This window comes from Phocoena phocoena, chromosome 1 (assembly GCF_963924675.1).
Source record: "Phocoena phocoena chromosome 1, mPhoPho1.1, whole genome shotgun sequence".
Classification (NCBI taxonomy): Eukaryota; Metazoa; Chordata; class Mammalia; order Artiodactyla; family Phocoenidae; genus Phocoena; species Phocoena phocoena.
Window position 1 is genome coordinate 117,781,919 of NC_089219.1, and position 15,282 is coordinate 117,797,200.

At 35.9% G+C, this 15,282-nt stretch overlaps 1 protein-coding gene across 1 annotated transcript in view; it reads left to right on the forward strand.

Moving 5' to 3' along the window:
• The window catches only part of ATF6 (activating transcription factor 6), a 216,134-nt gene that overhangs the window by 92,640 nt on the left and 108,212 nt on the right, over window positions 1-15,282 (forward strand). Inside the window, exon 14 of the mRNA XM_065885140.1 lies at window positions 4,622-4,736. Coding sequence (XP_065741212.1) covers window positions 4,622-4,736 — 115 coding nt within the window. The remainder of the gene's footprint in view (window positions 1-4,621; window positions 4,737-15,282) is intronic.

Genomic DNA, 15,282 nt, shown 5'->3' on the forward strand with positions numbered 1-15,282 from the left:
AGGACATTCATCCAAAAACAGCAGATTACACTTTCTTCTCAAGTGCACACGGAACATTCTCCAGGATAAATCACATCTTGGGTCACAAATCAAGCCTCAGTAAATTTAAGAAAACTGAAATCGTATCAAGCATCTTTTCTGACCACAACGCCATGAGATTAGAAATGAATTACGGGGGAAAAAATGTAAAAAATACAAACACATGGAGGCTAAACAATACATTACTAAATAACCAAGAGATCACTGAAGAAATCAAAGAGGAAATCAAAAAAGACCTAGACACAAATGATAATGAAAACACGACGATCCAAAACCTATGGGATGCAGCAAAAGCACTTCTAAGAAGGAAGTTCATATATACAAGCCTACCTCAAGAAACAAGAAAAATCTCAAATAAACAATCTAACCTTACACCTAAAGGAACTAGAGAAAGAAGAACAAACAAAGCCCAAAGTTAGCAGAAGGAAAGAAATCATAAAGATCAGAGCAGGAATAAATGAAATAGAAACAAAGAAACGAAAGCTAAGATCAATAAAACTAAAAGCTGGTTCTTTGAGAAGATAAACAAAATTGATAAACCATTAGCTAGACTCATCAAGAAAAAGAGGGAGAGAACTCAAATCAATAAAATTAGAAAGGAAAAAGGAAAAGTTACCACGGACACCGCAGAAATACAAAGCATCCTAAGAGACTACTACAAGCAACTCTATGCCAATAAAATGGACAACCTGGAAGAAATGGACAAATTCTTCGAAAGGTATAACCTTCCAAGACTGAACCAGGAAGAAATAGAAAATGTGAACAGACCAATCACAAGTAATGAAATGGAAACTGTGATTAAAAGTCTTCCAACAAACGAAAGTCCAGGACTAGATGGCTTCACAGGAGAATTCTATCAAACATTTAGAGAAGAGCTAACACCCATCCTTCTCAAACTCTTCCAAAAAATTGCAGAGGAAGGAACACTTCCAAACACATTCTATGAGGCCACCATCACCCTGATACCAAAACCAGACAAAGATACTACAAAAAAAAAAAGAAAATTACAGACCAATATCACTGATGAATATAGATGTAAAAATCCTCAACAAAATTCTAGCAAACAGAATCCAACAACACATTAAAAGGATCATATACCATGATCAAGTGGGATTTATCCCAGGGATGCAGGGATTCTTCAATATATGCAAATCAATCAATGTGATACACCATATTAACAAACTGAAGAATAAAAACCATATGATCATCTCAATACATGCAGAAAAAGCTTTTGACAAAATTTGACACCCATTTATCATAAAAACTCCAGAAAGTGGGCATAGAGGGAACCTACCTCAACATAACAAAGGCCATATATGACAAACCCACAGCAAACATCATTCTCAATGGTGAAAAACTGAAAGCATTTTCTCTAAGATCAGGAACAAGACAAGGATGTCCACTCTCACCACTGTTATTCAACATAGTTTTGGAAGTTTTAGCCACAGCAATCAGAGAAGAAAAAGAAATAAAAGGAATACAAATTGGAAAAGAAGAAGTAAAACTGTCACTGTTTGCAGATGACATGATACTATACATAGAGAATCCTAAAGATGCCCCCAGAAAACTACTAGAGCTAATCAATGAATTAGGTAAAGTTGCAGGATTCAAAATTAATGCACAGAAATCTCTTGCATTCCTATACACTAATGATGAAAAATCTGAAAGAGAAATTAAGGAAACACTCCCATTTACCATTGCAGCAGAAAGAATAAAATACCTAGGAATAAACCTACCTAGGGAGACAAAAGACCTGTACGCAGAAAACTATAAGACACTGATAAAAGAAATTAATGGTGATACAAAAAGATGGAGAGATATACCATGTTCTTGGTTTGGAAGAATCAACATTGTGAAAATGACTATACTACCCAAAGCAAGCTACAGATTCAATGCAATCCCTATCCAATTACCAATGGCATTTTTTACAGAACTAGAACAAAAAAACCTTAAAATTTGTATGGAGACGTGAAAGACCCTGAAGAGCAAAAGCAGTCTTGAGGGAAAAAAACGGAGCTGGAGGAATCAGACTCCCTGACTTCAGACTATACTACAAAGCTACAGTAATCAACACAGTATGGTATTGGCACAAAAACAGAAACATAGCTCAATGGAACAGCATAGAAAGACCAGAGATAAACCCACACACCTATGGTCAACTAATCTATGACAAAGGAGGCAGAGATATACAATGGAGAAAAGACAGTCTCTTCAATAAGTGGTGCTGGGAAAACTGGACAGCTACATGTAAAAGAATGAAATTAGAACACTCCCTAACACCATACACAAAAGTAAACTCAAAATGGATTAGAGCCCTAAGTGTAAGACTGGATACTATAAAACTGTTAGAGGAAAGCATAGGAAGAACACTCTTTGACAGAAATCACAGCAAGATCTTTTTTGATCCACGTCCTAGTGTAATGGAAATAAAAACAAAAATAAATGGGACCTAAGAAAACGTGAAAGCTTTTGCATAGCAAAGGAAACTACAAACAAGACAAAAAGACAACCCTCAGAATGGGAGAAAATATTTTCAAACAAATCAACAGACCCAGGATTAATCTCCAAAATATATAAACAGCTCATTCAGCTCAATATTAAAAAAACAAACCACCGAAATCAAAAATGGGCAGAAGACCTAAATAGACATTTCTCCAAAGAAGACATACAAATGGCCAAGAAGCACATGAAAAGCTGCTCGACATCAGTTAATTATTAGAGGAATGCAAATTAGAACTACAATGAGGTATCACCTCACACCAATTAGAATGGGCATCACCAGAAAATCTATAAACAACAAATGCTGGAGAGGGTGTAGAGAAAAAGGAGCTCTCTTGTACTGTTGGTGGGAATGTAAATTGATAACAGCCATGATGGAGAACAGTATGAAGGTTCCTTCAGAAACTAAAAATAGAATTACCGTATGACCCAGCAATCCCAGTACTGGGCATATACCCAGAGAAATCCATAATGCAAAAAGACACATGCACCCCAATGTTCATTGCAGCACTATTTACAATAGCCAGGTCATGGAAGCAACCTAAATGCCCATCGACAGACAAATGGATAGAGAAGTTGTGGTACATATATACAATGGAATATTACTCAGCCATAAAAAGGAGCAAAACTGGGCCATTTGTTGAGACGTGGATGGCTCTAGAGACTGTCATACAGAGTGAAGTAAGTCAGAAAGAGTAAAACAAATATCGTATATTATCGCATATATGTGGAGCCAGAAAAATGGTACAGATGAACCAGTTTGCAGGGCAGAAATTGAGACACAGATGTAGAGAACAAACGTATGGACACCAAGGGGGGAAAGTGGCAGGGCGGTGGTGGTGGTGGTGGGATGAATTGGGCGATTGGGATTGACATTTATACACTGATGTGTATAAAATTGATGACTAATAAGAACCTGTTGTATAAAAAAATAAATTTTAAAAATTCAGGGAAAAAAAATGCTGTAACTAAGCCTTCACAGGAACCTAACCTGTATTTCCCTTAGGAGAATGGTTCAGTGTTTGCTAATTCAGTGTTTGCACTGACTTTATAGGACTATAACTACCATAAATAATAAGAATTGACTGTATATTCGAAGTATTACAGTCAGAGATGGCCTCTTGAGCACGTGAAATTATTTCAAAGGAAGTTCTTATGACTCAGTTATAATTTCCTTTTAGGTCAATCTTGCCCACCTCTTAAGTTAATAAAAGTTTGATTGAAGACATAAAAGAATATGATTTTTCTTTTTGAAGAAAAATGAAGTGTTTTTTTTTAACTCTAACTTTTGGGTGTTGGCTTATTGTGCTAAACAATAAAAGACCCTGAAAATATTATTAAGAACTATATTAATATCATTTGTGTATATCTTTTGGGATAAGATGTGCTCTGAGGTATTATAATTTTAGTTATAATTTTACCAAGGCACTGACTTGGTACTTTTAATATCTATGGCTAGCAGTTGTTGAGTGACTCCCATGGAAGAGGACCCATGCTTGGTACTAACATCTCTGACCCCAGTAACAGTCCTGAAAGGTTTATGTGGTTACCCTCATTTTATTGATGAGGAAACTGAGGTTCCTCAGAGATTGATTTCCCCAAGAATATCCAGTTGAGAGGTGGAGCAGGAATTCAGAGCCAGGTGTATTTGTTTCCAAATCCTAAGTGCTTTTCACCTTTCACACAGCCTCATAGACAAGTGCACCTTCACACATTTGACAGAACGGTGAAAGATAACTTTTCCTCAGACTTAATTTATGTTACCAAAATTTTAAAATCATGCAAACCAATGCAGAAATCTATTTTCTGGTACTTCTATTTTTTTTACATGCTTTGCAATGCACTTGACTGGTGCATTTTAGAGCCTTGATACAGAAATGTGAGTTTTGGCTTTAGTGAATTGGATCTTACAAATATCCTGACCTTGAGCTTTTCAAAATGTTACTATAAAAATTGCTGCCAAAATACTACTAATATTTTGGTTGAGAGAGATTCTTATAATTCAGAACGGGAAGCATTTTTGAGAGGATAGAAATTTATTAGTTAAAGAACACTTTGCCACTTTGCCATTTTCTTACTTCAGCAGGAACTCAGGGAGTGAGCTACAGGTGTATTATGCTTCACCTAGAAGTTATCAAGACTTTTTTGAAGCCATCCACAGAAGGGGAGACACGTTTTATGTTGTGTCGTTTCGAAGGGTAAGTTCACTTTGAAAGAATAAAAGAAATAGTTTTGAATACCTGCTATATATGAGGCACTGAGCTGAATGCTGTGGAAGATAAAAAGATATGGGAAGCAATATAAAATAAATTGTATGAGTGGAACAGCCTAAGTGCTATAATACAAGCTTGATTTTGAACTGTTCAGCGTTATGAAGTGGAAACATGGAGTTGATGCCAGGCAATATTTAGAAAATATAAGCTGCTTATTGATTTTTATTCTTTGTTTGTTTATAACCAACATATTATTTGTTTGTTTATAACCGGTGGAGAAGTATAAACATAAAAATGTCTTTTTAGGCTCTATTCCTGAGACTTTCTATCCCTCTTTTCTCTGTCCTTCATCAAGCATTTACTCTTGCTAGTGAAGAATGTGTAAGATAATCAGTTAGCTTGTACAAAAGTAAATGTTTATACGAGCACTTTTGAATGTTACAAATGTGAGACTAAATGGGGAAAAAATGCATAGCTTACTTTCATTCCATCTGCTTTTCCTCTAAAATGAAAATACATTCTTCATAGAGTTGCCATATGAATATCTCGGTTACAGTGCTGTATGTTAAACCAGTAACACATGAATGAATTTGAATTCCTTGGTAGTTTGTATCCTAGGCTTTTCTTTTTCTTTGTCTTTTTTTAAAAGGATGTAGAGAGTGCATGATAGAAATAAGCATATGCTAACAATAAATGATTCATTCTCTGATTATCGTCACCACTCACTGTTACTGAAATTCTCAGTTAACTCAATGCTTTTTCTAAGGTATAAATATCTAGCAGCTCAGAATTTTGGACCAGAGAACTTTGACACTTGAAGATTAGGGAAACCAAACATTTCATGTGTTTTTAGTTATTAATCAAATATGTTAGGAGATTTGGAATACTATAGTGATGGTATCTCATGATTTCTGCCTTTTCTCAAAAATTTCTTGTGTTCAGCCTATTCGCTCAGACATAGCTGGTATATTTCTATACTGTGCCAGCCTCCAAGTTCATTTTCAGCAGCAAGGGGGCAGCTGAGAACAGGGTTTCAGCAAGGCTCCAACTGTATTGGCTGACCAGAGCTTAGTATTAGCTTTGGATTGACACAATCATGTTTAAAGTTGGCAGGGGTTGGGGGGTGGGAGTAAACTTTTTTTTTTTTTTTTTTTTGCGGTACGTGGGCCTCTCACTGTTGTGGCCTCTCCCATTGTGGAGCACAGGCTCTGGACACGCAGGCTCAGCGGCCATGGCTCACAGGCCCAGCCGCTCCGTGGCATGTGGGATCCTCCCAGACTGGGGCACGAACCCACGTCCCCTGCATCAGCAGGCAGACTCTCAACCACTGTGCCACCAGAGAAGCCCGGGAGTAAACTTTTTAAGATGGGATCCAGCACTACGAAGAAGAGACTTGATACATGTTAAAATGAATGTGTTGAAGTATATGTTATGGAAGTTACCACAAAAGAATATTTTTAACACTGAAATAGCTGAATACATTTTCTTAGATTTGGGATAATTTCTCTATTATTTGATGAAAACAGAACAGCATATATTAAAAGTAGCAATTGTCAAGCCACAGATTGACCTTATGACTACTAACATTTTTCTAGGGAAGAGAACAAGTATTTGTTATGAAGAAAATTATCCTAGCCTTAAAGGGACTGTATTTTTACAAAGGAAGATGAATGGTGTCCTTTTTTTTTTTTTTTTTTTTTGCGGTACGCAGACCTCTCGCTGCTGTGGCCTTTCCTGCTGCGGAGCACAGGCTGCAGATGTGCAGGCCCAGCGGCCATGGCTCACGGGCCCAGCCGCTCCGCGGCATGTGGGATCCTCCTAGACCGAGGCACGAACCCACGTCCCCTGCATCGGCAGGCGGACTCCCAACCACTGCGCCACCAGGGAAGCCTGAATGGTGCATTACGTTTCTTGCATTTGTAAAAGCTACTTCTCATTAGTTTGCTGTGAAAAGTGCTACTAGAAAATTATTTGTCACCCTCCCTCCAATCCTTTGATGTTGTAGAAAAAGCATTCTCCTGTTTAAGAAAACTGTTAGGACTCTCTTTCCCATTCTGTTTGAGTTTTTCATTTCCTAATTACTGATTTATCATATCTTAGTGTTTTATATCAAGGTAAAGTGAGGATAAGCATGAACTTAACTAGATAACAGTAGTTAGAGAGAGACAGCATCCTTTTTCACTTTTTCTTTCTTTATTTTGTTTTAACAGTTGGGATAAGGAAGTTAATTTTATCATCATGACTATAAATAGTGTCATTGGACAGGAATTTGATTCTTAAATCCTGGATTGTTCTTTTTGTTCTTGCTAAAATGAAAATGAAAGACATAATGATCTCATGCTTAGTTTTTTTTTTTCATTTTTCCATATAAAATATTCTAACAGTTTCATCAAAAAGGCAAGTGACATCATTTCTTGTGTAGAAAGATGTAGACTTTTTCTTTCATTTAGGCACTTAATTTCATTGACAGAAATTATTGTAATTGATACTGTGCGATTACATTAGAAATTAAGAAATATAGGGATTCTCACACCTCAAGGTTTTGCTTAGTATAAACCAGACTTAACAGAGCCAATAAGCAAACCATGTGGTTTTATCGTATAATTGGACATGTGTTTAAAAAATATTTTAATATCTAAAAAAGTAGATGTAGCTATTGACTGTTTAGTATACCATTTTTTAATAAACTAACTCTTATGCTTCATAGCTTGGAACGTACACTTGTCCTCATGGAAAATTGGAATAGTGGCTTGTTGTCACTCCTGATTCAACAGCAGCTCCAGTAATTCCATTTTAGTCTTTTTCACACATTGCTCATTCAGACTCCCTAAGCAGAAAGAGGATCTGATTATATATATAGTTGGGTAGAATTGCTGTGATAACCCTGGCTCATGATCCGTGGTCCATTCTTTTGTGACCGGGGAAATAGGGTTGATTTCATTAAATGTATTCTTTTGCTTTGTAAGCCAGCAGCTATGCAAAAGGAACAGCCTGGGCCACTCTAATGAGAAAGTGATTGTGGTGGGCCCTTAGAGCTTCATAAACTGTTCATTATGCTACACAACACCTGCTTTAAAAAAAAGTTCTTTCTTGTATTGGTCCCTAGTTGTTTGGTATAAAAGGCTTGTCTTCTCATCTGTATCATAAGCCTCTGAAAGGCAGGAAGTGTCACGTGCTTTTTTATTACTACTCCTGACACTCAGCACAATGCTAGCCACTCAGTGCTTATTAAACAGAACAATTTTAGGTATGGTTCACTAAGAGATGTCACAGTGATGGAAGTTCATTGTTTTCCATAATCATTTAAACGGTATATTTACATGTTTTGCTTGGAGAAATTTAAATCTGTTTTACTGATCTAAGAAGTAACATCAACAGTGAAGTCCAGCAGAAAGTTCAGTTAGAGATGACCTGTCTTTTCTTTATTTATGGTTGTACTAGCCAGAAATGCATCAGCTTTGTGCTTGTTTCTGAATCTAAGCTTTAGAGCTAAAAAAAATCACCTTGGTGAAACGTTTGACTGCGAAATGTTTAATAGTCAATAGGGAGAACTTTGAGGTATTTGCATCCTCGTTTTTTTAATATTTGGCAGAGTCATTTGGGAGTGGATTGTTGTTAGACCTCACTGCTTTCTTTTGTGGATAAGGGATGGTGTCTAGTATCTCTACAGATTCAAGCAGCATGAGCCAGAAACTTGAAACTTTGGACAAAGAATAGGAAAGATGCTAATTAATGCAGAAAGGTTGACTGGTGATGTTATTGGTTCAAAAGGTTTGCCAAAGGTTTATTCCCATGGAAGGCCATAATAGAGAGTTTCACAGAATGGCAATGATATTTTATAACTTAATGCCTAGATTAATACCTAATACATGCTTGGAAGAATGGCATATTTTCTTAATGTATATTATTTATTTCTTAGAAAGTTTTGTTTAGTATACATAACTTTATATAAAATCTTCAGAGGCAAGAGGAATTTCCTTAGAAATCAAAGGAAATGAGTTTATAAAGTCTACTTCAAAAGGATACAGCTTCTGTTGTTTTGGAACTTCACAACTTGAGTGTGCACATGGATCTTGGAGTTTGGCCATTTTCTTATCTCTGCTTTCATGGCCTTTTAGCCAGATTCTTTGTCTGGCTGGAAAAAAAAATGTGACTAAATGAGTTTGGAAAGATACTTGCATTAAAAAGAAGTCTTATCTTAGAAGAGACTTTTTCAAAAACTTCTTTTAGAGGGCTTTTTCTAAATAATTGTTAGCTTACTTTGAGATTTACTCTTATCCAGGTCTTAGGCATATTGTAAAAAATAGAACAGAGTTGTCTGAGGATCCACTTAACCTGAGTTTACTTAATGATTACATCAGTAACATTATATATCCATTTGCTCTTTCATTTATATACAAATACGGACACCTTTAATGTATACGGCCATTATAGTTTACAAACCCCTTTCACATATATCATCTTGTTAGTTCCTTACATATAATAAAGTAAGTATTCCTAGTCCTGTTTTACAGATGAAAAAATTGAGGCACAGAGAGGTTAAGTAGCTTCTCTAAGGACACAAAAATGGTAAGCAGTAGAACTAGGGCAATAATTGAAGTGTTCTAATTTAATATAATGATTTTTTTCCTTTACATTCTGGTGCTGCATTTTATTTTTATTTTTTTTTATTTTTATTTTTTTTTGCGGTATGCAGGCCTCTCAGTGTTGTGGCCTCTCCCATTGCGGAGCACAGGTTCCAGACACGCAGGCTCAGCGGCCATGGCTCACGGGCCCAGCCGCTCCGCGGCATGTGGGATCTTCCCGGACCGGAGCACAAACCCGTGTCCCCTGCATCAGCAGGCGGACTCTCAACCACTGCGCCACCAGGGAAGCCCTGGTGCTGCATTTTAGATTGCTGAATATTTAAATAGCAAAATTACTCTATTCCTCCAAAGCCAACCATGTTTTGTTGCCATATCTGCTGGACACTTTTGCTGGAGTTATTGCATAACAATTAAAATTTTTTGTTTGTTAATTACCTGATTGTAGATTAAGTGCTTTATTAGGTTACACTTTGATAATAGTAAAGAATAACTTAATGGTCTGAAAGGTTATAGTATAGCTTCAGATTTCAAACCAAGAGAATAGAATAAATAGGCTTTGAGAGTTTCTGGTTTCTTTTTAAAACATTTGAGGAAAAAAAATCTTTGCTCTGTCTTAAAAAGGAAGTACTTTAGCCAAAATAGACAGTATTTTAATGATTGGTACTCTAGAACTTCTCATAGAGAAGAGTGGTTTTTGTGCATGTGTAAATGCATTTTATTATGCATTCTGTATGTGGCATGCCGGATTCTTGAGATCAGAAACTTTTGATCTCAAGCTCCTTGTTAAATATGAGTTACTGTTGTGTGGTTTTAGGGGATTTAGTCATTTGTTCCTTGGCTCTGTAACAGATTCCTAGCTAACGTTAAAAAAAAAAAAAAAACCCTGTTATTTGGATTTTTCAATTGCATACTGGAATATAACTTGTTTTATGTTTGAAAAATGATTGTTCAACAGTCTCTGTAACTAGACTTGTAAGTAGAATAGCCATGGGCACAAAGAACTTATAACTCATGAATAATTTGAAGTCTTAAAAACTCCCAGGGTAGTGGGCAAGTCCATCTGAGTCAGGATAATTTTCCAACTGTTCGTTATTCTTGTGCTCTGTTTGGTAGTCTTTATTTTATAATGTGTTTTTCATATGCATTTGTTTAGGCTCCTTTTTTAGCTGGCATGCTTTCTCTGGGCAGGGATAAAGTCTATTCCTTCTGTTTTGTCTTTCTACAAGGTCTGTTGCAATGTACTGCAGACTGTGCAGAGCAAGTCCTAAATAAATGTTAGGGCTCAAACTGCTGTTTATTTGTGCCTTTTTACCTTATTTTTTATGTCCTGCTGTTCAAAAGATTAGTAGAGATGGGGTTTGCAGAGACAAAGAAGGAAATTTTTCTCAATGAACGTTTAAAATTACTTTTGTATATTGAATAACCATGAAAAAATTTAAAATATATAGTCTACTTTGATGTGGACAAACTTTTAGCTATAGAATAGAATGACTTCTAAAGAAAGACATCTAAAGTTACCCTGATTCTTCAGGTAGGATTTAATAATTTATAAAGTTTTGATAGTTTCCTTCTCATAAAATTTCAGATTTTTCATAATAAGGGAAGAAAACATTTCCTGAAAGCAAAGCTGCATTCTAAGAAAAGATATTTCTTCACATTATGAATATGTGAGGAAAAATGTTTTTTAAATAATTCATAGCTACAGGCCTTAGTGACTTGCGTTTTAGCCCCAATTCTGTCAATTACTATTTGACTTTGGACAAATCACTTGTCTCTCCTATCTTCAGTTTCCTGATCTGTAAAATGATAAAGTTAGAGCAGATTTGCATTTTCCTTTTCGCTCTAGAAATTTATAGTATTCTTCTAACTCTGTGTGTGTGTGTGTGTGTGTGTAGGTATATGTGTGTATATGTGTTTCTGTGTGTGAACACTGTCCTTTTAGAAATCTGTAGTATTGTGTTAAACCTCTTTAAAGTTACTAGAGTGACTCTCAGTCAGTTGGAGTTAGAACATTTTAAGGGTTTTGAAAAACAACCATAGCAAAACCAAAATGTTGAGTTACAACAAGGTAGACCTATAATTAATGAGTTTGATTTTTTAATAGATGGTGATCTTGTAATTTATTTAATAATGATCTTTATAGCGCTTATAATATGCCAATCTTTAATCCTGAGGTAGGTACGATTATTGTCCTCATTTTACAGATGAGGAGCCTAAGGCACAGAGAGGTTAATTAATTTGTCCAATGTGACATAGTTTGGAAGTGACTGAGCCAGAATTTAACTGAGAGTCTGGCTCCAGAGTCTGTGTTTCTGGCCACTTCCCTATATTGCCTTTCTAGCACTTTTATGTCCAAATGCTGCCTTATCCTTCAGAATATTCAACTTGGAATTTAATTCCACTGATCTGTCTGTTCAAAACATCGTTTGAGTTACTTTAGGTTCATTTTCCAAAGAGGGCAAGACCAAAGATAAAGCCCTGTGGAAAGAAACCCAAGAACCATGCTACGTAGAGTAATAGTGTAGGAGAAATAAGAGCTACCAGGGAAACACAGAGGAAATGATTAGAGATATAGAAGGAGAACTGGAATAGTACTACAGATGAAAGTGGAAAAAAATCAACTTAGTTTTATTTTAAAACATGGAGGTCAAGGAAGAAGAGTTCATAAAGGAGGTGGTCAGCAGTATTGGGTGTCACAGAGCTCACTGAGAATGAGAAATGAGAAAAGCCCATTTGGCCTATATAAACATGGAAATCGTTGGTGACTTGAGATTACAGTTATGGTAGAGTACTCAGAACAGAATCCAGATTAGAGGCTAAGAGAGATTGTGAAGGAAATAAAGTGGTGGGCTTGGTAAATTTGGCATTGAAGGGAAGGGGAAATAGCCTGGAGACAGGTAAAGGGAAGAGAGCTAAGGTGTTTGTGTTTGTGCGTGTATGCGTGTGTTTAAGGATAGGAGGGCTATGAAGGTAAAGTATAAAGTAAAGAGAGACTATTGTGGTTAATTTATATACATATAAATGTAAGAATGGAGTGCATATTTTATTTTTGACAGATGTTTTAAAGGAAAATAAACATGTCAATGTTTGTTCCTCATCTGTATTAATGTTTTTCTATTTAAATCAGAACATGGAGAAAGTTGAAGAAAAATTTTTGTTTATTTGCAGTAGGACTATAAAAAATAAAAGAGAATGTGGAATTAAAACCAGATTTCTAACAAATAAAATCATATTTAAAGTATTCCTTGGGACATCAAAAGTCTTCTAAATCTTAAATAAGGAGCTGACTTTTAATAACGGTAAAATGTTTTTAAAATATAAAATTTGATAGAATATTTCTAATTTAATTAATACATAGATGGTCTTGGAGTTTTTCCTCATATAAAGTTAGAAAACTAGCAAAATAGACTGTTAAATCATTTTATGTTTAAACAAAATTTGATGCAAGCTTTTTGATAATGTCACAAAACTTAATTATGGAGGAAGCAATTACTATAGTTAGGAAAAGTTGATGATTTATCATCTGACTCAGGAGTAAGGTCTGAAATGCTTGTGTCCTCCCCTCCCCCATATGTAGTGATTTCTTATTCTGGACTCTGATTTGTTTAACTTTGACCCCATCAGCAAATCTGAACACTGACACTTAGTTGGTTTTTCTTGAAAGATCCTAAGGCTCTAATAGGTGTGTGGTATTTATTTCAAGGCATTGATGCTAATCTAGAGTCTGTTATGGATGGGCTTTGAGGAATTTTCCGATTCCTAGTATAGGAATCTCACTGGAAGCCAGCAGGATGGACGATTAGCTGAGACCAAGAGTGTGGTATATGTCTAACTAAATAATTATGCAACTGTTTGCTTAATATCTGTTTCCCTGGGCAGGCCTTAAGCACCCTGAGGGCAAGAACCATCTCTATCTTAGTCATCATGCTGTCCCTAGTATCCAGCATAGTACCAGGCACATAGCAGGTATTCAGTAAATATTGAATGAATGAATGAATGAACAAACTGGATACCAAATCCATCAGTTTGACATGCCATATTCTAAATTAGATTATACCTTCACCATGATGTGATAGACAATTTGTGACAGACCAGCTTCTTAACTACTTTTATCAGGGCCATCTACGTCTCATGGTAAATCTAGAAATCAGTCTTTGAAAATTAGTAAATTTAAGTGCATTTTGTACAGCACAAGGAATATAACCAATATTTTATAATAACTTTAAATGGAATATAATATACACTTGAAACTAATATAACATTGTAAATCAACAATTCTTCAATTAAAAAAATAAACGCATTTTAAGAAGTTTGGGTACCATGTTGCATGAGGGAACTATATACCCAGTAAGATCTTCTCTGTGTTTCAGAGTTGAAACACTGAGCCTGGTAGTACATGGATAGAGAAGATTTTTTTCAATTAGGGTGTTAAACAGACTGTGGTGCCATTTTAAGCACTGGAATTAATAAGCCGCAGACTGAATAAACTCCGTATGTATAGAGACCCATCTATAATGTGTGTCTTTGGTGTCCTAGAAGGATGGGACGATATTAGCATTTTTATCTCCTGCACAGTGTTTAATTTGAATATGTAAGGTGTTCAAGAAAAGCTTGTCAAACGAATCTCCCATAACCTATATTTCAAATAATTTAGAGTCATCTATGTCTGATTATAATACACCTAGAAATAACTCTTAAAACTAAAATATATCATACAGAATAAAAGTCCTCTGTTACTCGGTTTAAGTTTTACAGCTATTTTTCTTCTTGTTCCATTTGTTATTGAATAGAAATTCAATAAGTTTTATTCTGTTAAGTATGATGGGAGGGGATGTCAGATGTTTAATTTGAAGTTCTTTAAAGAGACTGGTTGCTTTCTTCCTCTTAAATGTGCTTTGAATTAGTAGCTTTCAGATATCTATTCGGGTGGAGGTACAAGCATTATATAGAGAATGATATATAATCAAAAAATAATTTTTCCTTGGCTTTGGAATGAAAAAATATCCAACGCAGAGTTTTGCAGTCAGACATTTATCTGATCAGATATTTTTCCACTCATCTTCTATATAATTGACTCTGATCTCCAGGCTTCTATTTTGCCTAAAAAATCAGGCTTCAGACTCAACTGAGTAATAAGAAAGTGGAGGTCCTTAGACTGATGTAGAACAGTGGTTCTCAAACTGTTTGGTTTCAGAACTCCTTATATTTTCCAAAACCCTTCAAAGAAATATTAGTGAGAAGAGTGGCATGGTTTTATATTTTTATGAATCTCTTTAATATCTGGCTTAGTAGAAGCCAGCTGGATTCTTATATGTGCTTCTGCATTAATCATTTCCTTTTAGTTGAAATATATGAAGAAAATCTGACCTCACACAGATAATGTCGTTGGATAAGGAAGGAATTTTTGTTTTGTTTTGTTTGCGGTACGCGGCCTCTCACTGTTGTGGCCTCTCCCGTTGTGGAGCACAGGCTCCGGACGCACAGGCTCAGCGGTCATGGCTCACGGGCCCAGCCGCTCCGCAGCATGTGGGATCTTCCCGGACTGGGGCACGAACCCGTGTCCCCTGCATCGGCAGGCGGACTCTCAACCACTGTGCCACCAGGGAAGCCCAGAAAAGAATATTTTTAAAGCCTTTTCAGATAATTATGGGTATTCTTCTTTGATGCTCCACCAAAATTCAACAAGAGATAGTTTCTTAAAGGGTAGTTGCAGTGTAGAAGCCGAATCTGAGAACTTTTAGCACTCTGATGCATTAAAATCTATTGGTCATATGTATAGCTGATTCACTTTGTTATAAAGCAGAAACTAACACACCACTGTAAAGCAATTATACTCCAATAAAGATGTTAAAAAAAATCTATTGGTTTATCTTGCGCTTTGAGTGGATCTCTTCCCCATGCATGATTTTGTAACATCACACTTTGGTCAGATGGAAAAAATTGGC